The 25,591-nt window shown below is 53.8% G+C and overlaps 1 protein-coding gene across 1 annotated transcript in view; it reads right to left on the bottom strand.

Annotated features, from left to right (window-relative positions):
* CD9 (CD9 molecule) overlaps positions 1–4,706 on the bottom strand; it is a 30,687-nt gene extending 25,981 nt beyond the window's left edge. The window contains exon 1 of the mRNA XM_032473474.1: positions 4,504–4,706. Within this exon, the coding sequence (XP_032329365.1) occupies positions 4,504–4,569 (66 nt within the window). The 5' untranslated portion in view covers positions 4,570–4,706. The remainder of the gene's footprint in view (positions 1–4,503) is intronic.
* Positions 4,707–25,591: the final 20,885 nt, after the last annotated feature.

A 25,591-nucleotide genomic window follows, 5' to 3' on the forward strand; every position in this document is an offset into this window, starting at 1 on the left:
AAAGCCATCAAGATTCCGGGCAGGGAGAAGTCCTGTTTTCCTTAGCAGATGCGGACCCCTGGCCTCCCCTCCACTCTCCCCAAGCCTGCCAGCCTCTGTCCGATCACAGGCAGCTCCCCCACAGCTCCGGCTGTCTGGGTGGCAGAGGTGGGAGCCATTTTATGCAAGAGCCCCAACTGCTTGCTCAGCCCAGCGCTGAAGGCAAACAGCTTCTAGGTGAAGCAGCAGGTTGGGTGGGAGGGGCTTTTGCCACCGCCACTCCACTCATCCAGACCCTGCCCAGACCCAGGATCCCAGTGTCCTAGGGTTTCTCTCCAGTTTTACTCTCAGGAGTGGGGCCACCCTGCTGTCAAACATGTGGCTGCACATGAAATGGTGTCAATGTCCAGATGTGGAAATCACAGAGGTGGGTAGAGGCAGGAGGCTGGCACCAGGGCAGGAGGAGAAAGAGAAGGGAGGGAAGTGTGGGGCCTCGGGGTGTGCGCCTGGCTACCTGTCTGGTTTAAACTTCCTCGCTTCTAGGGAATAGCTGCCACCTCCCCCCTCACCTGCTCTATCTGCTCTACACGACAAAAGACAACAGCTCCCGCTGGACTAGGCCACTGTGCTAAGTGCATCACACCCGTGCTCTCTGCTAACCCACAGCCGCCCAGCGACAGGGAAATTGAACCCAGAGCTGATGCTCTGACCTCTAAGCAGCATTACTACAGAAGGCTGAGGGCCAAGGGAACAAAGAACCGCCCCTCCACAGAGAGACCCCATTCACGGGGCGTGGTTAACAGTAAAGAGTCATAAGAATCTGGCCCCAGAGATAAAGGTCAAATGAAGCCAACTTGAGCCCAGCCTGCGTACCCACTGCACACTTCCATTTCCTGACTTCTATTTTGGGGTATGTGGGAATGCTGTCTGCTGTAGGCCACAGAGGGTGGGGCTGGTTGGTTTCATACACTGAGCTGAAGGGACTTTTGGGGACCATTTGCTCCAACTCACTGGTTTTACAGATGATGAAACTGAGGTCTGGTGCTCAAAGGAGCCCCGTTCAAGATCGCAAAGGGAGCTGGGGCAGAGCTGGACTAATACCAGGCCCCTGAACTCTGGTCCAGGCCTCCGTCCATGTTTCCATGAAGCTGCCTTAGGCCCGGGAGACAGCATTCCCTGGGAGAGAGAAATCCCCGGCTATTTCCATCAGTGAGGAAGGGGCAGGGCGGCGCCGTGCAGTCGAACGGGGAGGCCTTGCTCCCCACCTGGCCCAGCCCGGGTTCTGCACCCCTCAGTCTGCCACTCGGGCATGGTACCATGTTTCCCCTCTCAGCCTTTTTCTGGAGGGTAGGTAGGCAAACAGGTCTGAGGGAAGTGCAGAAACAACTGAAATAGAGCTGGGAAAGGTAGGGTTGTGGGTGCACTGAGAGAACAGACTGGGTGCTAGTTTGGCTGTGGGCATCAGAGGCCCTACTTGGGGAGGGCAGTCACTGAGGGTCCCACGGAGACGAGAGTGAGGGCCAGGGAGAAGTACAGCTCCCCACCCCCACCCCGCATCGTTCCCCTGCCACTGAGGTGGTGTCTCCTCTCGGGGTCCCTGCTGGACCACCTCTCAGCATCACCTGTCTATGATGTGCTGGTGGCCCCAGCCTCCCAACTCCTGCTTTTCAAGGCCCACATCATGTTCCAAAGGCCAAGTTTATACATTCCTGATCTCAAGAGAGAAAGGGAAGTAGTGAAAAAAAGGGAAGCATAATAATCCACACAAGCAATATTTCAATTAAAAAAAAAATCCGAGTAAGCAGTTCTCTAAGGTCATAGCTTCCCTTAAAAGCTCTTTTCTTTTCTTTTTTTTTGGGTAGGGGAGGTAATTAGGTGTATTTATTTTTCTTAGAGGAGGTACTGGGGATTGAACCCAGGACCTCGTGCATGCTAAGCATGCATTCAGCCACTTGAGCTATACCCTCCCACTAAAAGCTATTTTTTAAAAAATTTTGTTACTGTATTAGTTAATTATTTTATTTTGGCAGGAGAGGAGAGATGATTAGGTTTGTTTATGTTTAGAGGAGGTGCTGGGGATTGAACCCAGGACCTCATGCATGCTAAGCACACACTCTACCACTGAGCTACACCCTGCCCCTAAAAGCTGTTTTTTGAGAGCTTGTTGCCACCCTTCTTCCAGTCCCACCTAGCTGGGTACAGCAGCAGGTTGCGTCAGAAAGTGCACTGGTCTTGAAGCCAACCAGACCTGCCTTCAAACTTACCTTTGATGCTGCCCTGCCACATGACTCTAGACAAGTCACTTGTCCCCTCTGGGGACTAGTTTCCTGGTCATCAGTAAAATGATGCTCTGGCTGTATCATGGGACTTGGAAAGGGACTTGGCCGGCAGTAAGACACTGCACAAGGGGCCCACGGTACTCCTTTTTTCCATCACTGCCCAGGAGATGAGGGCTTCGTCTCTACAGGGACCTTAATACAAGACCACTGAACTGATGCAGGGTCACATAGTTACTGCTTACTCCCCTACGCCACCCATGACCAGGTCCCCCTTGTTGGTTTTGTCATGGAGATGGAAGAGCACAGGGCACAGGACTCAAGGTTCCTAGCGGTTGTACTACTGGCTTGGTTCCTGTTGATGCTGGCCTGGTTCCTGCTTCCTCACTGTGGATAAGAGGGCCGGACTGGATGATCTCTATGGTGATTCCTAATTCTAAACCCAGCCTTTCCCAGAATGAGTCATTTCTGTTTCAGACGTCACAGCCCATCAGCAGCACCTAGCCCAGGCAGGGGCACCGCTGGGTACGCGTGGGGTGGCAGGCTGAGCAGATACTGGAGTGGCCCTGGGGGCCTCCTGTCAGGCCCCTGCACTGATTACAGGGCAGATGGGGTATGGAAACATGCTGGTGGTCTGCGGTTCCCCCAGCCCCAAACCCTCATTCAGCATAGGCACACAGCTGAGGGGTAACCAGGAGACTGGCAGGGGAGAGGCCGTGCTAGGACGGGAGAGGAAATCTCCTTAAAGGACAAGGGTGGGGTGGGGCAGGGCTCCCTCGCCTCCTGACATTCTTTTCTGGTGCCAGGGGTTGGTGAGCTAGCTGGCTGGCTGCTGAGGCTGTGGGAACTCCAGGAGGACGGGGTGCTCACTGCAGGAGGGTCGCCCTAAAGTAGCCATAGGCTGGGCAGGGAGACACCTACGGGCCACCCTCCCTAGAGTAGGTGTTGGGTGTGGTGACTCCTGCAAGGGCAGGTCAGTCATTTCCAGAGAGAGGATTAAATCTCAGGAGATGTCCCCTAAGGTTACCAGCTCCAGGGGAATAAGCATATTTTTGTTACAAATCTCTGGTGGCATGCCCCTGTTTCTACAGCCATCTCTCTTGGGAGTGTCACGGGGGCTGTCTTTCCAGACTCCTCCCTGACTGCAGAGGGGCAAATACTGATCATCTGTGAGCAGGGGACATGGCCCTCAAACCAGGTGAAGGTCCCCTACTCCCTGCTTTTATCTCTGGGTGGTTCCTTAATTCCCCAAGGGAAGGAGTGGAGGGGACACTCCCCTTTTCTGCTGGGGGCCTCAGGCTTCTCATTTACAGTAGGGCTGAGTGTGGCCAGCAGTGGGAGTCCTGGAGCTCCCTGGCCTGTGTCCTCTCCAGGTGAACAATCCACTCCCTGTGGCCCCGCCTGGCTGCTGGGTAGGCTGGCCCGGGAGAGGGTGAGGCCCACACCTGATCTATCCCGGAAACGGAGAAACACGGGACCCGTCCCACTAAGGGTGGCAATAGGCATCTGCCCCACCTCTCCCCAACTCTCCGGGAGTTCTCTCCAGTCCAGATACTTATCGCCCTCAAAAAAAAAAAAAAAAAAAAAAATCTAGACAAGCTAGTCTTTCAGGTAGTTTCGAGGGAGCTCGGTCTCTCACGGCGCTTGGAATCAGTCTGAAAGAGTGGGGGCCTGAAGGTTCTGTCTTGAGGGTGGTGGGGGGCCCCGATTCTCATTTAGGGACGGAATTCCGGGGAGCCCACACTCGCGGCCGGCGAGCCCCTTCTTCTCCAGCGTAAGATGCCAACAGCTCTTGGCTGAACTCCCCTGGCGCCACCGAAGCGTCCGCCCCTGGAGCGTCCGCATCGGCCCCTGCCACTCGGGGGACCCCGCCCGGGTCACGAGCTGCACTGCCCGCCACAGTCTCCCTCGGCCAGGGCCTTCAGTCCCCCGCAGAGGGGTGCTCCGTTTTCCCCTCCTGCACTCGGAGGGGCTCGGGGTAAAAACAAACACGAACCACACCCCCTAGTTCACTAGGCCCCCGAGCAACCTGCCTGCTCGGCTCCGGACGCGTCCCGGACCAACGAGCCCGCCCCGCCCGGCCCGGCCCGGGCCGAGGAGCCAACTGGCGGCCGCAGTGCCCTCTCCTCCCGCCTGGAGTCTTCCCCGCGCGGGCGGTGTCGGTTAACAGCAACCCCGACCGCGCACCGGGTGCCCGGGGCGGACAAGTGGTCCCGGAGAGGGGCGCGCCACAGTCGCGCTCACTCACCCAGAAGACGAAGTTAAATCCGAAGAGCAGGTATTTGATACACTTGGTGCCTCCTTTGACCGGCATGGTGCAGGCTAGACTGGCCGGGGACGGACTGGTGTGGGACGGGGGCGAGTGCGGCCGGGACAGGTAGGACCGGGCTGCAGACCGAGGTGCAGGCGGCTGTGGGTTGGCCTCCGGGCTGCACTTTTAAAAAGTGCCACTCCTCGGGCGCGCGCCGCCGCGGTGCGCATGTGCCGGGCCCCGCCCCCGCCGGCCCCGCCCCCGCCCCGGCCCACCTGCCCCGCCCAGGTCCCGGGACCGCGGCCCCTCCCGCCTCGGGCTTGGCACTCCCCACGGAGTTGGCGGCGGGACCCGACTTCCCGCCATCCTGCCCCTTTACTCCCAACCGTCCTGGGATCCTTCCAGACCGTCACCCTTCGCCGCTTTCATCCAGGAGTTACTTGGGGCCTCGCCCTTCCGGTTCTTGGCCTGATTCCGCGCTCCCGAGCGCTCCACTTTGGGAGACCTTCCCCGGGTGGTCCGGGCAGAGCCCCGGTGCCCAAGGACGGCTGCCCGCAGCAGAAAGAAGGCTCTTCTTGCTTTGGCCTTGATTTGAAGGGAAGCTGCCTACTTTTATTTCTCCCTGGGGCTGCCCCTTGCAAGGAGCGCGCTCTTACTCGGCACGCCATGCGGAGTAGGAGGAATTAGGAGCTTGCAGGCCAGGTGAGAAGATGGGTTGGAGGTTATAGGAGCATTCTCAAATAGCATCTCTGCATAGTAATATATCTGAGGGCTAGGCAGTCCGGGAATGCTTTCTGGACTCGCGGTTTAGATGCCCAGGGGAGAAGAGAAAGGCTGCGGCCTGGCTTCAAATTTTCCTCTATTCCACACCACCCTCCCTTTGGCCCTCTGACCCTGCCCACTGCTACTTCTGATGCTCCAATGCCCAGTTCTGAGTGTGTTTCTTCACCACTCAAAACCTTTCTGCAAATTACAAATATTGGTGAGGATGTGGAGAAAAGGGAACACTCCTGCACTGTTTTGTTGGTGGGAATGTAAACTGGTGCAGTCACCATGGAAAACAGTATGGAGATTCCTTAAAAAATTAAATATGTAAAAAAAATAAATATAGAACTACCCAGCAATTGCACTCCTGGGTATTTATCCAAAGAAAATGAAAACACTTTTTGAAAAGATATTTGTTTCCCTATGTTCATTGTAGCATTATCTACAATAGCCAAGGTGGAAGCAACCTAACTGCCCATCAATAGATGATAAAGAAGATGTGGTGTGTATATACAATGGAATATTACTCAGCCATAAAAAAGAATGAAATCTTGCCACTTGCAACAACATGGATGGACCTAGAGATTCTGCTAAGTGAAATAAATCACAGTGAGACAAATACTGCATGATTTCACTTATATGTGGAATCTAATAAACAAAGCAAACAAACATAGCCATACAGAGAATAAACAGGTGGTTGCCAGACTGGAGGGGGTTGGGGGAGGAAAGAGATAGGTGACAGACGTTAAAAGGTACAAACTTTCAATTACAAAATAAATGAGTCATGGGTATGAAATGTACAGTGTGGGGAATATACTCAATAATTAGGTAATATCTTTGTATGGTGACAGATGGTACCTAGACTTATTATGGTGGTTATTTTGAAGTGCATAGAAATATCAAATCACTGTGTGGTGAAACAGAAACTAACATGGTGTTGTAGGTCAATTACACTTCAAAAACAAGCAAACAAACTCATAGAAAATGAAGTCAGATTTGTGGTTACCCGAGTTGGGGGTGGGTGGTAGGGGAGGGGGATTAGATGAAGGTACTAAAAAGGTACAAACTTCAAGTCAGAAGATAAAAAAGTACTAGGAGTGTAATGTACAACATGATAAATATAATTAACACTGCTATAAGTTATACATAAAGTTGTTAAGAGAATAAGTCCTTAGAGTTCTCATCACAAGGAAAAAATACATATATTTCTCTATTTCTTTAATGTGTGTGTATGAGATGTGGTTGTTCACTAAACCCTTTGTGGACATCATTTCATGATGTATCTATGTCAAATTGTTACGTTGTACATCTTAAACCGGTATAAGTGCAGTATGTCAATTATATCTCAATAAAACTGGAAGGAAAAACTACTTTCTGTAGCTCCCCATATTCAATGACGTAAGTCACAATTCCTCATCGTGCATCTGTAGGGAACACTGCCCTGCCCAGCACCCCAGCTCTGCATGTGGCATGTGGCATGTGCCCCGTCTGGCTGATCTCCCCCTCTTCACTTGTAGAAACTCTGTTGCTCCTTAAAACATTCTTTTCCTGTTTCTCACCAACCAATGAGGAAAGTCCCTCTCTTTTTATAATCCCCAAAAACCTTTGTATTTTTTTCAAAATGAAGTTTCCTTTGGTGTTTTTATTTTTAACTATAAGAGCAAAATATACTCATTACAGAAACTTTTGAAAATCCAATAAGCAAGAAGAACATAATTCAAAATGACACCAGCCAGAGCCAGCCGGTGTTACCACATGACAGTTCTGACTTTGCTCTGTTTATGATCATCGTTAGACTTGTCTCGTTGATTAGTTAATCGGAAAACAGAGTTCAGTGCCCACTTAGAAGGCTGCCTCCTTAGGGCAGGAGTGGGATGAGAGTGCTGCGGGAGGGCATGGAGATAGGCCTGAGGGCCAAGGGAACTCAGACCCTTTGACCCAAACTGGTAAGCATGGAGCAGAACCACAGGAAAAATGGTTATAGTCACGGGAGAATCCTGAGCACAGCTGGGGCTGGGGCTGTCTGGGGTCTGGGCTGGAGCTGACAGTCGGGGGAGGAAGGTGGGGAGTTGATGGTGGGGACCCAGCTAGACGTGGTTTGTGGTCCGGGACTTTGTGCTATGAGGTGAGGGGTCACTGAAGGGTTGAACCAGTTCAATAATCTGTGTGATTGAGGTTGATCCCTACCTGTGCTTTAGGTAGTTGGGTGGTGGGCAAGGTGCAGGCAGGAGTCCCCCTTGAGGATAAGGACCATTGTCTGTATCTCCAGGCCTCAGCTCAGAGCTTTGGGGGCTTCGGCTGACAGCTGAGGTGTATCAGGGGACCTGTGAGGGAGGCACGTCAGGTGAGAGACCAGGGAGTGAACTAAGGTGGGGCAATGAGGTGGAGGCTGTGGAGAGGGCGGCCAGCTGGGAGAGTGGCCAAGTGTGCCAGAGGGCGGTGAGAGCGAGATCAGAGTCGGGCGGCAGGAACCGTGGACCTTGTTCATTTCTGGAGGGCCTGCTGCATGTCCTGTACATCCTGGACGCTGAGACAACATGCCCTGTATCTCACGTGGAGAAATCTCAACGTGGGCCAGACTGGTCAAAGACCCCGGAGTCTTTGCTCGGGGAACATGAGGCTTAGGAGCAAGCACGGGGTGTGTCCCCAGGTCTGCCTGCGTCGGGAGAGCCTTCCAGGGCAGGGGACTCACAGCTGCTGACTTTGTGGGGTGGGGTCTGCAGATAAGGCCTGGGGAGGGGGGGAATTCCAGGCAGAGGGAAGCTTGTGTGCAAAGGTTCAGAGCACAAAGCTGTAGGCAATGCTGGGGAACCACCTAGTGGGTTCCATAAGGAAGGAGAAAGAGGAAGGAACAGTGGAGGAAACGGAGTTCCTTAAATGTTGCCAACCAATGCCAAGAGCAGCGGGCAGCACAGGGGAGTCACTCCCCCTAACCCGGTGGACTGAGGACCCTGCAGTGTGTGAGGCCCTTGGGGGCAGGCAGACAACCAGACAAGGTCTCACTGTGCCGCTTCCAGCCAGAGTCCACCTGCCTCGGGAGAACAGGTCCAAGGAGAAAAGATTTCATCTTTTTTTATGTTCTTTTCCTGCCCCACCTCACTCTTTCACCAGCCCAGGTGGGAGGGGTTCAGTAAACACTTAAGCTTATAACAGAAACTCCTTCTTAGGGTAATGGTGAGTATTGGCAGAGACCCCCCCGGAGGGCTTGGTACCGTGCCTGTCGCAGGAGTGCCCTGGGCCTGTTGGCCGCTGTCACCATTACTGCTATTATTTACCCTCAAGAAACAATGAAGTGGGAGGAGGCTATAGAAAGCATCAAATTCTGTACGATCAAGGGGGTCCTTAGAATGTGAGTGAGGAGATCTGAGTTCTGTTCTTGGCTGACCCTTATTTGTTTATTTGGACAAGCTGCCTCCCCTGTCTGAGACTCAGTCTCCTCACCTGTACAAAGACATTGTGGACTAAGAGACATCAGGCTCCCCCCCATCTCAACGTCCTGTGGTGCCCTGAGCCTCCAGGCCAAAGTGTTACAGGAGTTTAGTCCTACAGGCAACCGGTAAAGGGAGTGATGGAGAAAATATGGTTTGCTTTAACTGGAAGGGGAAAATCTGGGTAAGCCCTGAGTCAGAGATCACATGGAGCCAGTGAGGCCTTCCAGGCTTTGTGGTGCTGGAGAGGGAAAACTTTCCCTCCCTTCTCTCAGGGCATCCTGTTTCTGGAAAAACCCCTGGCTCCAGGCTGAGGGGCCACACTGGCTCTTGTGCCCCCCCTGGTGGTAAGATGTGAGCACCAGGTGGGGGAGATCTGAGGACCCGCCACGCCTGGCTGGCTGGGTGGGTTCTTGCCTCCAGCTGTGGGAGGCACAGGAGGACCCATACTCTCACTGGCCACTAAGGCCCCCCAGCAGCCACACCAGGGGCCATTTTTCCTCGATGCTGTGGCAGCACGACCTTGCTGACCATCCTTTCCTTCTAGAAACCCTGGTGCTATACCATCTTGATTCACTTCCTTCCCTTCTAGAAGCGTCTTTGCTGCTCCTCCTAGTGAGCTCCATGACGACTTGAACGCTCCAGTCTTTTCCTCCATGGGTCACCTTGTTTGACTCTCTCATGCATGACTCACGGACCTTCATCAGGATCTCTTGTGTGTACACGTTTTGGTGGTAAGCACCTCTAAAGTACACTTGCATTTGATTAAGTTCCATGTTCTCCAAGCACCCAGTGCCTTGCTGGCCTGGAGAAACTGCGAGGTGGAGGGTCTTCCTCAGGCTTTGCTCCTCTGCCCTCTGCTCCCCTCTCTCCCTAGACCCTGACTCCTCGCTTCCCCACCCTGCCGTGTTCCTACTACCATTTCTCTTTCGAGCTGACCTCTCCCTAAATTCATCATAATATCCGAGGACCTACTGAGATTTCCATTTGAATGTCCCCCCAAATAGACCCACATCTGAATCTCCCAAATCTGTGAAGGTAATTACATTACATGGCAAGAGGGATTTGCACATGGGATTAGAGTCTTGAGATGGGGAGGTTATCCTGGTTTATCCTAGTGATCCCAATGTAATCCCAAGAGTCCTTATAAGGAGAGGCAGGAGGGTCAGAGCCAGAGAAGGAGACCTGAAGGTGGAGGCAGAGATGCAAAGGATGTGGGGCCGTGAGCCAAGGACTGCCAGCAGCCCCCAGCTGGAAACTGGAAACAGCAAGGAAACGGACTCTCCCCTACAGCTGCCAGAAGGGACGTGTGTAGCCCTGTTGCCTGGTTTTAGGCTTCTGACCTTCAGAATTGTAAAGTAAAATGTGTTCTTTCAAGCCCCCAGATCTGTGGTAATTGGTCACAAAAGCAATAGGAACCTAATAGACTTAACTCACAGTAAACACCAAGGTCAGAGTCCACAATCTCCGAGGGCCTCCCCCCAACAGCAGCCCACTTCCTTCCCCCTGGCCTGCCCCATTCTCCCCTCAGTCAGCCCTGAACCTTCCCCTCCCTGTGACTCCATCTTGTCCTGCACCTGCTGACTGAATGTGGTTCTGGCTTCCTCGCATCTCTCCCGTCCCTGGTAGGAGGTCCCACAGAGGCTGTCCAATTTAAAAATGAGGAAGCCAGCCGAAGGCGGGAGATAGTAAAGATCAGACTCAGGGCTCCTGATTTCAGCCTCATATGGGTTTCCCACCTTTCCTTCCTTCTGCCTCCACCCAAGTTGGGAGCCATGTCCTTGAAACTCTGAAACTCTGCCTTGGCCCAAACCATGGTCCAGCCCTCCTTGCCTGCCTCCCTGTCACTCATCCATCCCATCTGCACACCTCCCTGGACTGACCGCCTTGTGATGTCACTGCGTTTGGGTCATCTGGGGCCGCTCTACTCTCCCCATAACTTTTCAGTGCGTGACGCACGCATAGTCCAAGTGGAGCCCACCCACGTAGAGTGTGAGGTTTATGAAGATTTCACGGAGAGGCAGGTGAGGGAGTGACAGCTCACCTGCCAGAGGACCCTGTTCCAAAACTCCTTTGTGGAGCTCTCTTTCTTCAAACTCCCATTCTCTGCGGCCATTCCTGCCTTATCTCCTGCACCCCAGCCCAGCCCCCACCATTCTCTGGCCCTCGCCTTCCTGTTCATGGGGAGCAATGTAGCTGTTTCCTGGCATTTCCAGTTTGTATCCTCCACTTCCCACTATCCTAGCTCAGAAAAAAAAATCATTATTTCTCAGGGTCTGTCCTCTTTAGGAGATTGGAGGGCAAGGAAGAGTTGTAAGTAACTAATATTTAATATCAGCCTTTTGTCATACTTCCAAAGCTTTGCTCATTTTCCTATTCGAAAGCCTCCCAGCTCCGCTACCTTCTAAATTGTTTGCCAAAACACCTATCACTCTCTAACAGAGTAAAGAATTTTCTTAGTATGTGTATTGTTTATTTTCTGCCTCCTCCCGCTGGAATGTAAACTCCTCTAGAGCAGGGATTTTGACTGTTTTGTTCTCCGACGTATCCCAAGGACCTCGAACAGTACCCGACACACGGCAGGTGCATGGTAAGTATTACTGAATGTATGAAAGGCTAATGTCCTAATTCCAAGCTCATTGGAAAGGCCCTCTGCTCTCTTGCCTTCACCTATATTTACAGTTCGGATTCCTCTCTGGGGATACCGCACCCATGCCCACATCTGTGGCTGGGTTCCCACCTCCTTCCTCAGCTCCAGTCCCTGGCCCATCTTCTTCCCCTTAAGCAGCCCACTCACCTTTGAGGCCAGCTCGGCCCCCACCTTCCCCAGCATCCTCTGTCATCCCAGTCTACTCTGCCCACCCAGCCCCTTCAGCACTTCTGTAGCAGTTTCTTCCGGAATCACCCACTAGACTCTGATCGACCTTGTCCTGGATGGTAATTTCATGATTCATGTATCTTTTTCCAAAAATCTCCCCAAATAGATGATCAGCTCCTGTAGTAACCACTGTAGGTACTCTGCAGGCACTGAAGGAAAAAAAATAAGCCTGAAGAACGAACACTTGGATGGGCGAACTGCTATATGTAAACTCATTTAATCCTCCAAAGGCTCTCTGAGGTTGCTAGTCTTACTGTCTCCGTTTTACAAACGAGGAAACCGAGGCCCCCCGAATTAACTTGCTAGGAAGCAACAGAGCCGGATCTGAGCCCAGGTGAACTGGCTCCAGAGGCCAGGCGCTAAGCTGCCTCTTCACGGGGTAAGCAGCTGTGTGAATGCTGACACTCTCTCTGTTCTCTGGTCCTTTGATTGTGGAGAGCAGGGAAGGGGCTGCAGGTGATGCCCAGGGGTTGTGCCATCCTGAAGGTGCCTCCCAGCAAGCTGACGGGCTGAGTCTCAGGTGCCGACGACAGGTGGAGAGTTTGCGCCTTGGTTCTGCCCCTGCAGGTGCCGGTCTTCCTGAGCCTCCCTTTCCACCGCTGTGGGGCCTGGAGGACTGCTGCTTCTCCTCCGCCACGTGGAGTGGAGGCGCTTGCTGACTTCTGCTCTGGTGGTGGCCCTGGATGCCTGAGGATGTCAGAGGCCGGAGACAGGTCCCTCCCGGGTGGGCTGTGTGCGCACGCGCACGTGTATGCGCACGCGTGAGCACATGCGCACAAAGGACCTGGGCCCTTTCCGCGTGGGTTCAGGCAGATGTGGACGCGCAGGTGAAACGTATTTGAGATGAAGGTAAGAAACAGTGGCTAATGTCCACCTGGGGCCTGTGGGAAGGGTTCCGAGACGGGGCAGCACTGCCGTGGAGTCACTGCCTGCGGAGAGGTGGAGTCCGGACCCCACGGTGCGGCGCAGGAGGTCCCAGAAACCTGGCTTCTGCTGAGGCCCGCCACCCGTTCCCGCTTCTGACACCTTATACACTAGCCATTTTGTACTACTTTTCTTTTTTCCTTCTCTCTCTTTCTTAATAACTTTTTTATTTTGGAATAATTTTAGGTTTACAGAAAAGTTTCAGAGATAGTACAGAGTCCTTTTAATGTTAACATCTTGAAAAACCAAGGTTTAATTTGTCAAAACTAAAAAGTTAACATTGGTTCAAAACCATTCACTAAACGGCAGATTTTATTCATGCTTCAGCTGTTTTTTTATTTTGTCGCTGTTTTTGGTGGGGAAGGTAATTAGCTTTATTTTTATTTATTTAATAGAGGTACTGGGGATTGAACCCAGGACTTTGTGCATGCTAGGCATGCGCTCTGCACTGAGCTACATCCCCCCTTCAGCTATTTTTGACAAATGTCCTGTCCCTGTCCCAGAGTCCAATCCAAGATCCCCCATTGATTTAGGGCTTTGCATTTAATTCTCTGAATGCACTAGGCCCATTACCGCCTCTGCTTTTGACCTTGTCATTCTCTTTGTCTAGATTTCCTGTTCCCAGCAAACTCCTATTTATCCTGCAGCAACCCCTCTTTCAGGTTAGGGATAATGTGCGGAACTTGGTAGGAGTGGGGCTTTCGGATCCAGCTGTTGGTGATACTAAGTGGGGAGAATTTCCACTGCCCCTTCCATACTCAGGATCTCATTTGCCTCTCATTTGGTTTTTAGGTAACCTTCTTTATGCAAATCCAAGAAAATGCTAGTTTATATTATTACTCACTCCCCCCTCCTCCAGCTACAGTTACTCAAGGGACTGCGTCTACAGGTGACCTTACAGGACCGGGCAGGTGACTGGAGGCAGAGCTGGAACAGAGCTCAGGTCCCTGACCTCCAGGTGTTTCAGCAGCAACCCTGTCCCTCATGATTCTCCGCCTCCACATTCCTCCGCTGTCTGGTCTGGGGATGCTTCAGTGTAACACTTGGCTCTGTTTGGTGGGTGGTGGGTTTCCTGTGGTTTCTCAGTAGGCTGCACATTTAGAATGATTGCAGCATCCTCGGTTTGGGTGACTTTCCTCAGGCTGCTTCAGGCTAGACTGTTGCTTGTGTCCTTGCAACCCTTCCACCCATCTCAGCCAAACAGGCTAGGAGAGCCCCCCAGGGTGCCACACCCCTGGGCTCCCTGATTCCACGCATCCCCACCTGGGGCTTTGGTGGGGTCTCCTGTCACCCCTACCATCCTCTGTCCCCCAGTCCCCTGCTTGGCGGGGGCTCTTCCTCACCCACCATCCTTGGAGAGAGACTTAACTCTCCATGAAGCATTAGATTTGTATTTTCTCCTGAATTTAACTTCTATGTAGATCACTCACTGACATGATTGAAAAATAAAGATATAAAAGAGTAGCGAGGGAAGAGTGTCTGTCCTGGAAATCATTATAGATTGAGAGCAGTTGAAGACTCATATCAACCCAGTGCAACATGAGGGCCTTGTTTGGATCCTGATTCAAACAGAAGTTTAAATACAGGCTACGTATTAGATGATAATAAGAAAATATTGTTAGTTTTATTAGGTGTGATGATGGCATTGTGGTACATTTCTGAAAAAAAAAACAAAAAACAAAACCCTACCTCTTAGAAGTACATCCTGAGTGTTTAAGGCTAGCATGATATGTCTGGGATTTGCTGTAAATTTTCAGTCCCTTCCCAGAAGGTGGGGAGATAAGTGAAACTAGAATGGCAGAACTGTAGTTAATTGTCGATGCTGGGTGATGGATGTAAGGGGATCACTATACTGTTCTCTCCAGTTCGTGTGTGTTTGACCACTTCCATAGTGACGCAGAATATCTCCGTCCAGCCTGGTTCCCCGTCAGTCTGGTTCTCCTCTGATGACCAATGTTTTATGTAGCCTTCTTTATGCAAATGCTAATACATATTATTACTCCCTCGCCCACCTTTTTTTTTTAGCACCTGCTGCTGGTGCACTTGCTTCTAACTCCTCTTTATCATCTGTGATGGGCAGAACAGTGGCCCCAAAAATGTCCACATCCTAACCTCTGGAACCTGTGAATATGTTACCTTACGTGGCAAGAAGGGACTTTGCAGATGGGATTAAGTTTAAGGACTTTGAGATGAAATTATCCTGAATTATCCAGGTGGACCCAGTCTAATCCCATGGATCCTTAAAATCAGAGCGTCCTTCTTGGCTGTAGTCAGAGGGAGATGTGACCAGTCATCTGTTGATGGACTCTTAGGTTGTTTCCATGTCTTGGCTATTGTAAATAGTGCTGCTATGAATATTGGGGTGCAGGTGTCTTTTTGAATTAGAGTTTCCTCTGGAGATAGATGTGCCCAGGGATTGCTGAGTAATATGGTAACTCTGTTTTCAGGTTTTTAAGGAATCTCCATACTGTTTTCCATGAGAGGGATTACATTCTGTCTTGGAGCTGTGTCTGTGTCAGGACAGAGGTGGCAGAAGCATTAGCTTCTCAGTTACACTCGAGGTCTGCAGTCTGACAGATCTGGGCTTGAGTCCCAGCTCTGCCACATGTAAGCTGTGCAATTTTGGGTGAGTTACATCCCCTCTCTGAGCCTGTCTGCAAAAGGGGAATGAGAGCACCTGCCTCATAGGGATTGCTCTGATGCTTAAATCATACAATGCATCCGGAACATTTAGCACAGTGCTGGCACGTAGTAAATGCTCAAAAAAAAAAAAAAAAAAGACAGCTGTGAAAAATACTATTTACATCATAATTATTAGGATTAGTCTCTTTCCCTGGGTTCTCCAGTTCACATTGTCCTCTCTTTGACTCCTCGTAGACCTGGGAGGTGGCACATAAATTAGCCCTTGTTTCTGCAGCAGACAGCCTCTCTCCTCTGGCTCTCGCGGGCGTGTTTTGCTCTGTGGGGGAACCATATTTCCCTAGACAGCACTCGGCAGCCTGGGGGCCGGGCCCTGTTCCCACATCTTGGCTCTGGCTGTTTAGGATCGCAAACCGCTTGAGTGATCGATCCGTGAGTAGGCAGCTTCTGAGAGACTGTTCTCTCACTCTTCCCAAACTCAGGGTTCCCTCTTTCCCACACCAAGGACGCAGCTGGACCCAGGCAGGTTCCTGCACTGCCTCCACAGGGCAAAGCCCCTCCGAGTGATGGGAACCTCCAGGACCACTCCCTCCCTGTCCCCGAGAGCCAGCTTTTGGGTGAGCTCGCCACCTCCTGAGGCCAGCCACTTACTCTTGTGTAGTTCTGGACGCTAGGAAAGTTTCCTCCCCACCGGTGACCCCTGTCGGTCTTCTGCCCTCTGGGGCCACCTGCAGAGAGTCTGCCTTTTAGATGAGTGACGGGTGGCAGAGGGAGTGTAGGCTTGAGGGGCAGAGCTGTGGGGTCCACTCCCAGCTCTGCCATTTACATGCTGCTGGCCTTGGGATGATGTGAGTCTTTTGTAATCTGTGAAAGAGGAACGAAGCCCCTACCTTTCAGGATCACTGTGGGACTGTGTGGAAAGCATCTCCTACACAGTGAGCACCCAGTAAATGCTGCTTCCCTGCCCTCTGCTCCAGGCCACTCCTTCTGGGTTTCTTAACTGCTGCCTGGGGAGAAGGTTTGGGGGGGGCCCACCCCTCTGTGCTTCTCTTGGAGTGATGTGACCAGCCTTGGGGTGGGCCGGCTGGAACTGCCTGAAATCTTTCTTCTGCTGTGGGGCAGCCTTCGCCTCAGCCCTTCCCTGCCCGATTTTGGCCTCTGGGCTTTGGTTTCCTGGCCGGGGCACCCCCTCTCCTCTTTGGGGAAGCATCAACCTCTCTCACTGACACTGAGGCCCGGCTGACCCCTCCCCACCTCTCTGGCCTCACTCCCCCCCCCCCCAAGTCCCACAGATGTTAGCCTGTCTGCTCTGCGTAGAAATACCACCTTATTTTTAGCTCTGGCCCTGGTCCATTCCACTGCACCCCTCCCTGCACGAACTTGTCCAGATCTGCAACTTGTTTTCCCGAATCCTTAGAACCGCAGGAATGCTCTCAGCCACTCTGCTCACGTGGGCTCTGCTCACATTTCTCTCCCTCTAGTCACCCCGTTGCTTGTACATGATCTAATCCCTCCACAAACACCCTGCAAAGTGTCTCCCACTCCTTCCCCATCTCCTGAACCGGCCCCATGCCTCCCTTCGGAAGAGAGGAGCAGGCCAGGAAGACCCCAGAGCCGAAAGGGATGAGGGAAGATGGTGGGAGAGAGATGTTATTCACTTTTTCGCCTGTGAAGCCATCCGGGGAGGGTGTGTTTCTGCACGCCCTGCACCCCCTGCACGCACGCACACACATACACACACACACTCGCTCTGTGTCCTGCTTTCTGTGGCACGGGGTTGGCTGTGGCTGGGCAACTCAGCTTTCAGGTTAACCCAGAGATTACGACACTTTCCCCCTCAATTTAAATTTAAGATGAACAAACAAACAGGCCCTCCCTTTGGGGGCAAGGACTCTTAAGCCAACACTGACGCAGAAGAGCAGGCTTCTAAGCCGAGAAGGCAGTGTTTCCCCAGGCCCGGCAGAGAACGGGCATCCGTCTGGAGGCTGAATTCCACGCATCTTCAGCCTGAATCCCACTGTCCCTACGGCCCCATCTGGGGCTTGCTCCACTTCTGATTCTAGACAGGAGGTTCCTTGAGGACACGGGACATTTTGTTCTCATCGTTTTTAATCTCCAGTTCCTCGGGGATAAACCCCAGTTCCTCAGGGCCTGCACTGTAACGCCAAGGCCGTAAGGTGCATCTGGTCCCCTCGGCCCCTCCCCCAATACAGACATCCTGGACTCCTGGATGCTTCTGGAAACTGACAGGCACACTGAGCCTCTGACCTGGGCTCCTGCTTGTCCCTCAGCCTGGATCTCCCTCCCCCAGGATCCTTCCTTCCTTGGGCCTAGCTCCAAAGGACCCTTATCAGGCTTCTCAACCTGACTATGGCCCAGCCTGGCCCCCCCCCCCGATGTGTCACTGTCCCCTTCTCCTGCTCTGCCCTCCCCGTTGCCTTTAGCACCAGTTGATGTGGCCTATGTTGATTTTTTTTTTGTCTTTTGTCTCCTTCCATTCGCGTGTGGACTTCACGGGGGCAACGGCTGTTCCGAGTGTTTGCTGCTGTATGTCCAGGGCCTCGGTCGAGCCCTTGGTGGTCATTAATACTTACTTGTTGAAAGGGAAGTGAGGGCTCAGTATGTGGACGGATGAGTGACTTGTAGCGGAAACCTCTCCGGACAGCTGGGCCCCTGGATAAGGGACTGTCCAGGGAGGGAGAGCGGGGCCCCACGTGGCCTTCCCCTCAGGGGCTGGTGGCCACCCACTAGCCAGGCAGGACCCACAGAGTGGGGAGGGCTGGTGTGTGGCGGCCTGGCCAGAGGCGAGGGGTCCTCAGTCGGCTGCCAGCTGTTCCTGCCCTGCCCTTCCTGTCCAGTGAGTCAGCCAGGCTGGGGAAATGTGCTAGGGAAGTGGCCCCTGTCAGGAGTACAGCGGGGCCAGGGGTCAGCAAAATAAGAACTTGCTCATCCACCCTCCCTCTCTGCCCATCAGAAGGAGGACCCGCCCACACCTTGGCCTCGACTGCTGGCCTCCAGAAGGTGAGAGAGTGCATTCCAGTCTGTGGTCCTCGGTGACGCGGCCCTGGCAGCCCACGCGGTGCCTCTCCTGCCCATGGATGCTTGTCCTCAGGTCCCTTGACTTCTGGAATCCAGGCTGGAAGGGGAAGAGGAACTGCCAGTGAAGACCCTTCCGCTTTTGCCTTCCTCACCGTCTGTCGTCATGGTTGCCCCCGTCCCTCCCCTTCCACTGCCTCTGCCCTCCCCGCTGGACTGTGTGTCCTCCTGTGCTCACTTGCGGCTGTGTGCTCAGGGCTTGGCGCACAGGAGGCCCCCTACACACGTTTGTAAATCAAAATAGACAAAGGGAGAGGAAGGAATGAGCCTCATCCCCCTGGGCTGGTCAGAGATGCTTTGACACGTGTCTGTGCACATAACGAGCAGGGTGGCAAAGTCCTGCTTGTGGTCACACTGCCTGGTCAGGGCTGCTCCTGGGTGGGGGGACACGGCCGCAGAGAGTCCTGCAGACGCTGTGCAGGGGCTCTGGGCTCTGCGGGCAGGGCAGGGGGCCTGCGGTCCACACAACCCACACGCGGCGCTTGTCCAGCAAGAGAAAGGCCAAGGAGAAAGCCTCCTCATATTACATAAGGCTGAGCCTGGCGCTGGATTGGGAGAGAAAAGAACAAAGTAGGTGGGGGTGTTAGGGTGCACGTTCCCCTTTCTCTTGACTCCTGCTCACCCTGCTTCCCTGTTGTATGAAACAGGGAAACAAAAGTTTTCTTATCTTTTACTTGTAGATTCAGTGACTATTTATGGGCTGACTATGTGCCCGACACTGTCATTGGGCCCAGGATGGAGAGGTGAATAGACCCAGTCTCCAACGTCAGAAAGCTCAGTCTGGACAGGGAGGCAGATAAGTCAACAGTCCCAGAACAAGGCCATGGCTGCTCTGGGGGGCTCTTCGGAGGTGTCTGTGGGAGCAGAGGGAATACTCTGAGTGTAGGACTTGGTGAAGTCTGCATGAAAGAGATGCCATCAGAAAAAGGCTTTGAAGGATGAATGAGTTTGCCATGTAAAGAAGGAGAAGGTGTGGGGAATGGAGAAAGCAAAATACAAGCAGAGGGAATACAGCTGGCAAGGCGGGGAGTTGTGAAAGGGCTACGTGGGTCTGGGGTAACGGGCTTGGGCATGAGGATGGTGGGAGGCAGGATGGAGAGGTGTGGCCAGAATGTCTGCTATTCCAGGCTGAGAGCTCGGGCTGCTCCTGAGAGCGAGGCAGGTGAATCCAGACTTCACTTGAGTGTGCTGGTTATTTTCCATTTGCTCCGCTCTGCCAGCCACCCACTCTCTAACCTGCTCTGGCCTCGTGTGTGCCCTGCTTCACCCAGGCTCCCTGGCCCTCTGGTCAGAGGGCAGGAGGCGAGCGAGGTTGAGGTATTTATCCTCTGTTGCCTTGTCACTTTCCAGGTGGTGGCTGCATCCTTCTGTGGCCACAACTCCTGCCAGGCAGCCCTTGGTGGCCCCAAGTCTCCTTGAATTCCATAACATGGCTTCCTCTCTTTAGCCCTGAGGCCGAGGGAGGTGGAGACCTCCAGCTGCTGCTAGTCCCTAGGGCTCCTTCACCCCTTGTCCCTTCACTTAATGCTCATTAAGCGCTGTTTAGGAAACCCCATTGGTGCTCCCTGTTTCCCTCTGGAAGCCAGCTTGGAGCAGCACGGGTGTGGCTGAGTCAGCATTTGGGGGAAAAATCGCCTGGGGGTGGGATAGCCTGGAGTAGGGGGAGGCGAGTGGGGATGCTAGTTAAGACATCACCGCAAGCCCAGCTGGGAGCTGGCAGTGACATGCCAGCCGTGACACGTGGGATGGACAAGCGGCTGGCGCTGAGAGGCATTTCTGAGTTAGAACCATCAAGTCTGGGCGCCCCTGGGTAGCTGGGGGAGGTGAGCGGAGGTACAGTTGGAGCCCTTCACCCCCAGTATCCTGCTTGGAAGACAGAAAGTGTCTGTCCACAGTTGGTGCATAACATCCACAGAATCTGCTATTTCCAATTCGAAATCAAAAGCACAACCCTTTTACTCAGCCTCCCTGTCCTGAAAACTCTTAGGTACCCTTGGAGGTTGTAGTTTAGATGCCAATAGGGGAATTTGTTACCCAATGGAGGAGGCTTAGAGAATCAGAGACAAAGCCTCTGGGGCCAGACAAGGCAGATGACAGTGTTTAATTCCTTTTTACTCGTGTGCACAGTCAGCTTATCTAGCACGCCTTCAGCATTTGGATAAAACAGTACCTTAGGTTTCCTTTAGGTGGGGTGGGTATAGCTCAGTGGTAGGGCGTATGCTTAGCATGCATGATGTCCCGCATTCAATCCCCGGTACCTCCATTCAAAAAAAATTTCCTTTAAAAGCCCCCCCCTCCCCACCTTATGCCCTTTTGCTTTGGGTGGGACTGATCCAGCTCTGTGAATCAGCCCCCTGGGCCAAAGTCATGCTGGGTCATCAAAGCCGCAGTGATGAGTGTGGGGAGGGGTTGGGGCTCCAACCAGAGCCACTGAGACTTCAGCCCAGGCTTCTGGGGGACAGGCGGGGGCTCCTCCCTGCTGGGCTTGAACCTGGACCCAAACACGCTGGAACCACTGTCTCCACTCTGTTATCCCATGTGGCCCACGGAGACGCCAGCTGGGAAATGGAGAGAAGCCAGGTCTCAGAGGTGGCGGACTTGCCAGTGACGTGAGCTCCTGCCTCGTGTCAGTTTGCCTTTTCTTTATTGTCACTTGCAGCTGAGAGAGTCTGACCTGAAGCAAGAGTCACCATCACGTTTTGTCTCATGTTCTGGTTCTTTCAGGGATGGTGCCTCAGGGGAAGGTTTAAGGGGATTCGGTCAGAGCAGCGCGGTTCCCCACTTCGGCTGCTCTTTCCGTCTCGAGTCCACGCTTGTAGAACTGCGCCGATGACGCCTGCCCGCTTGGAAGGAAACGTGAGAAGAGGAAAGGTAGATTGGAAACTGATTCTCAGATTTTAGTTACTGCTGTGTCACACACTGCGGGCGGGAACTGAGATTCGCTCGTTTGTTCTGTGTGTACCGCAGGGACTGCCACAGCCCCTCACACAAAGCAGTTTGAGCCAAACTGAATGTTCTTCTTGCTTCTCCCCGTCTCTGTGGTAGAGGAGGACAAGGGGGTCACGGAGATGGCTTGTCAAGCCCAGGCCCAGGGCAGACTCAGGAATCCTGTGTCCCGCCCCAGCTGAGGCCAGCAGTGAAGCCTCTCTCCTCTGAGATAATGGGGAGACACGGGAGGGGGACTGCGGCCCCAGGACCAGCTCTGTCACTCAGCTGCTAGGTGGCTTGGGGCGAGTCACTCCAGCCCCCGGGCCTTGGTTTCCACGTCGTTCAGATGGGGCCAGCCCTCGCCTGGAGGGATCAGCGGGCTCTGTGTGTGAGTCCATGGAGGGGCACACGGGGCCTCCCCGGTGCCCTTGCTGCCCCCTCCCGGAGGTGCAGAGCCGCAGGGCTGCCTGGGGGGCGGGAGAGCTGTGGGGCTCACCCAGCCCCTCTATCCACAGGGACTCCTTTGATTCCCGGGCTGTGAGTTACTGTAGACAGATGCCATTTCCCCCCGGGACCGAGGAGGAGGCCGAGGCCCTGAGGTGTCAGAGACCCGTTTTAGGCCAGTGGCAGGACTCACACCGGAGTTGTCGCAGGCCAGGCCTCTGCTTCCCTGTCTGGACGGTGAGCACCCCTCAGGGCTGCTCAGGGACGCATGTGCTCCCTAAATGCCGAGGAGTGAGCTCAGAGCCACGCTGGCCCCACCATACTGGGTGGCCTGGCTGCGGCCTGGCTGGTGGGGGCGCTGGAGGCTCGGGTTCCCTGGCAGTTTATTTTGGAGGCAGTGCAGCCAGAGTGCCATCCTGGTGGAGGTGGGGACGCCTTTGCGGAATCTGGAGAACAGCTCCCGGGGCGGCCAGGGGAGGCGGGGGTGACGAGTATGTTTTGCTGGGCCTGGGCCCTGAGCAGCTCTTCCGGCCTTTGTGCTCAGGATGCCTTTGTAGACACCCTGTACTTCCCCGCATTCCGAGAGGCTCCGGAGTATGATCCCTTGTGGGAGGTCTCCCAGACACCCCCTTCCTCCCCCTCCCCGCACCTCCTCCTCAGGGGGCGTGGCCATCGTCACGGTGGAGGCCTCTGACCACGGGGCTCTCCCTGTGATGGGCATGAGAGGCTGACAGCCTTCAGGGCAGGACTTGACGCAAGAGAAGAGAATCCAGGTCCAGAATTCGCGTGACAGCAGCCACTCAGCACAGCTCAGCGGCAGGAGAGGGTCTAGAGATTCCCTGCAGAGCCGGGCGAAAGACTTCGCCTCTGGGCTCCGGTCTTGGTTCCGGACGGGACTTCATCTCCCAACAAAGTGAGCAGTGGTCGTCATGGAGACATGCGGGTGGAACTGAAAGAAGTCACTGCTGCTCCGCTGTAAACTCCCACCTGTCTCACCACTGGACCGCTTTGCCTGAGAGTTCAGGATACGTGAATGTTTGTCAGTCCTGAAATTATTCTGTAGATCAGCACCATTAGATTGCATTACACCGTGGGGTTGAGAGTGTAGATTTTGCAATGTAAATATTAAAGATAGATCACAAGTTCTATAACCCTGTTTGGACATCTCTTCATTTTATAAAATATATGTACTAATCATCTCTCCTCACGTGTCCCTTGGAGAGACCCTGCCTCCTTCATGCACTGGAGGGCTGGTGAGGGATGGATGAGCCTGGGGGCCGGAGGGGACTGGATGACCAGCTGGACCATAGCCGAGCTGAATTCCGTGGCCAAGTCGTGTGTATATTTGTCTGTCTGTTCCAGAGCGTGAGCTAAACAAGTGAGACAGAATTTGGATTGTGACTCAGAGAGGCGTTGGTCCCAATGTGGGGAGGAGCCTGGTAAACATGAGAGGATGCTTTGGTCTGAAGCAGCACCTGTGATTTTCAGCACAGCTCCTACACAAAACCGTTATGCCACCAGAGGTGGATACCTATGGATTTGGGGGAACTAGCGGTTCTGTGTTAAATGAAGATACCCCTAGGGTGTGAAATGCCTGCAGCTGTTGGCAACTAACAGGGCAGAGGAGAGCAGTCAGCTTCATGAAAAGAGGGAAGTTCTGTGAGAGTGGAGCCCAAGGCAGAAGCGTTGAGGAGGGTGGTGGGCGGGGCTGCAGGAGCAGGTCGGGGGAGACCCCAAGAGGCAGGGAAGTGGGGCGCCAAGAACCTTCATGAGTCTGTGGAAAGCGGCCCTGGTGGCATCCTATATGTAGCCAAGTGACCTCAGATGAGTCACCCCCATGATTCAGTTTCCACATTGCTCTGTAACGTGGGGACGGTTAGCGGGTCAGGGTAATACCCTTGTCCCACACTTGAGTCGCTACCACCGCCACCGCTGCCATCAGCCACTGTAACTCGCCACCTGCAGGAGCCCAGGGGCTCTGGGTCAAGGACTTGGCACTGATTGTACCTGATTCAACTCTCACTGCCCTGGAACCTGGGTGCTGTTTATGCCTCTGCTTTACACACGGGGAGACTGAGCCTTATGCAAGTTAAATAACACACCAGTGTCCTGCACCAAGGATGGGTGGGTGCAGGGCCTCGCAGCTGGGTCAGTTCGGGCCAGGCGTGGGCACACTTTTTCTGCAAAAAGTAGCTATTTTAGGCTTTGTGGGTGACATACGGTCTTTTGTCCTCCTCCTCTCCCTTCTCTCTCTTCAGCCCTTTAAAAATGGAAAAACCATCCTCAGCTAGTAAGCTGTATGTAAACGGCTGCTGGCTGGGTTCGGCCTTCAGGCCGTAGTTTACTGACCCCGGCTAACAGGTAAACAGGATGACACGTCTTCCCAGCTTTCGGAGAGGATCTCAGACCCACTCTGAGGCTCCGGGGTGTGGGAGGGTGGCGGGGTTACTGTCTGGTCCGCGTGGATGCGGCTTTACTGAAGATCCGATAGGAAGTGGCACCGGCGTCTCTCTGCCCCTCACCCCTGCCCTCTGACTGCCCAGCCTCCCCTCTGCTCCCTGCTCACCGGGGCCCGGCCTGTCCACCCCCTCACCCACCATGCCGTCTAGATTTCCTTTCTCCTGGGACTTCGGGGAAGGCCAGTCGAGAGCGTCCACAATCAACTACTTGTCCCCAGGCCTTTCTGCCTGGCTGCCTTGGTGGCTGACGTCGGGTGAGAGGTGCTGAGGCGGGGCGGGGTGGGGAGGGGGCGGGGGAAGGCCCTGGGGAAGGAAGCTGGGGAACCTCTTTGTCCCTCAGGTCAAGGGGGTTTGGGAAAGGAGGCTCTAGCGTAAACACGAGGGATTCTGTCTGTGTGTCTGGGGCCTGCCCCGCACGGAAGGAGCTGGGGCCCCTTGTTCCAGGCAGAGGGAAGCCAGGCCTGCACGTGGGTTCAAGTCCTGCCGTCACCGCTGACCAACGCTGTGCCCTGGGTCCGGATCCTCGACCTCTCAGACGCCCCCTTTCCTCGCCTGTAAAGTGGGAGTGTGGTCTGTCTGTTTTGTATATAGTAGGTGTATCTGCGAATCCCAAACTCCTAATTTCCCCCCACTTCCCCCTTTGGAAACCATAAATTTATTTTCTTTGTCTATGAGTCTCTTTATGTTTTGCAGGTAAGTTCATTTGTATCATGTTTTAAGATTCCACATATAAGTGATATCATGTGATATTTGTCTCTCTCCTGCTGGCTTACTTCACTTGGAATGATGATCTCCAGGTCCATCCATGTTGCTGCAAATGGCATTATTTCATTCTTTTTTATGGCAAGTAGTATTCCGCCGTGTGTGTTTGTGTGTGTGTGTGTGTGTGTGTGTGTGTGTGTGTGTGTGTAAATACCACAGCCTCTCCACCCAGGTGCCTATCAGTGGGCACTTAGGTTGCTTCCCTGTCTTGGCTGTTGTAAGGAGCGTTGCTGTGAACGCTGGGCGCATGCATCTCTTGGACTTGTCCTTGGCTTCTTATCAGGGCACTAATCCCATCATGAGGGTTCCCCCCACCCTGTGACTTTTCTGACCCTAATTACCTCTCGAAGACCCCACCTCCAAGTACTGTCACTTTGGGTATTTAGGGTTTCAACACAGGAATGTCAGGAGGATACAGACTTCATCGCCTTCCTCCCTCCATCAAGTAGAAGCTCTTGGAGTGAGTTGTCCGGCACCCTGGGGCTCCGTGACCTGCAGTGATGCCAGCACACGGCCCGGGAGCAGGGGGTGTTGATGCACAGAGCAGAGCTGCCCCAGCCTGGGGTTCAGGGAAGGTAAGGTGGATCTGAGACTCGGAGGGTGACCCAGGGGGAGCAGGAAACAGGCGCTGGCGGTGGGCTGGGCAGAAGGCATGGGTGTGTGGGCTCAGCCTGTCCTAGACCATGGCTGCCACTGAGTCCCTGAGTCAGGGGCGCCTGCTCTCTATTTCCAGGTCTGGCTGTTTGTTTGCTTGGATAGTA

This window comes from Camelus ferus, chromosome 34, assembly GCF_009834535.1.
Source record: "Camelus ferus isolate YT-003-E chromosome 34, BCGSAC_Cfer_1.0, whole genome shotgun sequence".
Classification (NCBI taxonomy): domain Eukaryota; kingdom Metazoa; phylum Chordata; class Mammalia; order Artiodactyla; family Camelidae; genus Camelus; species Camelus ferus.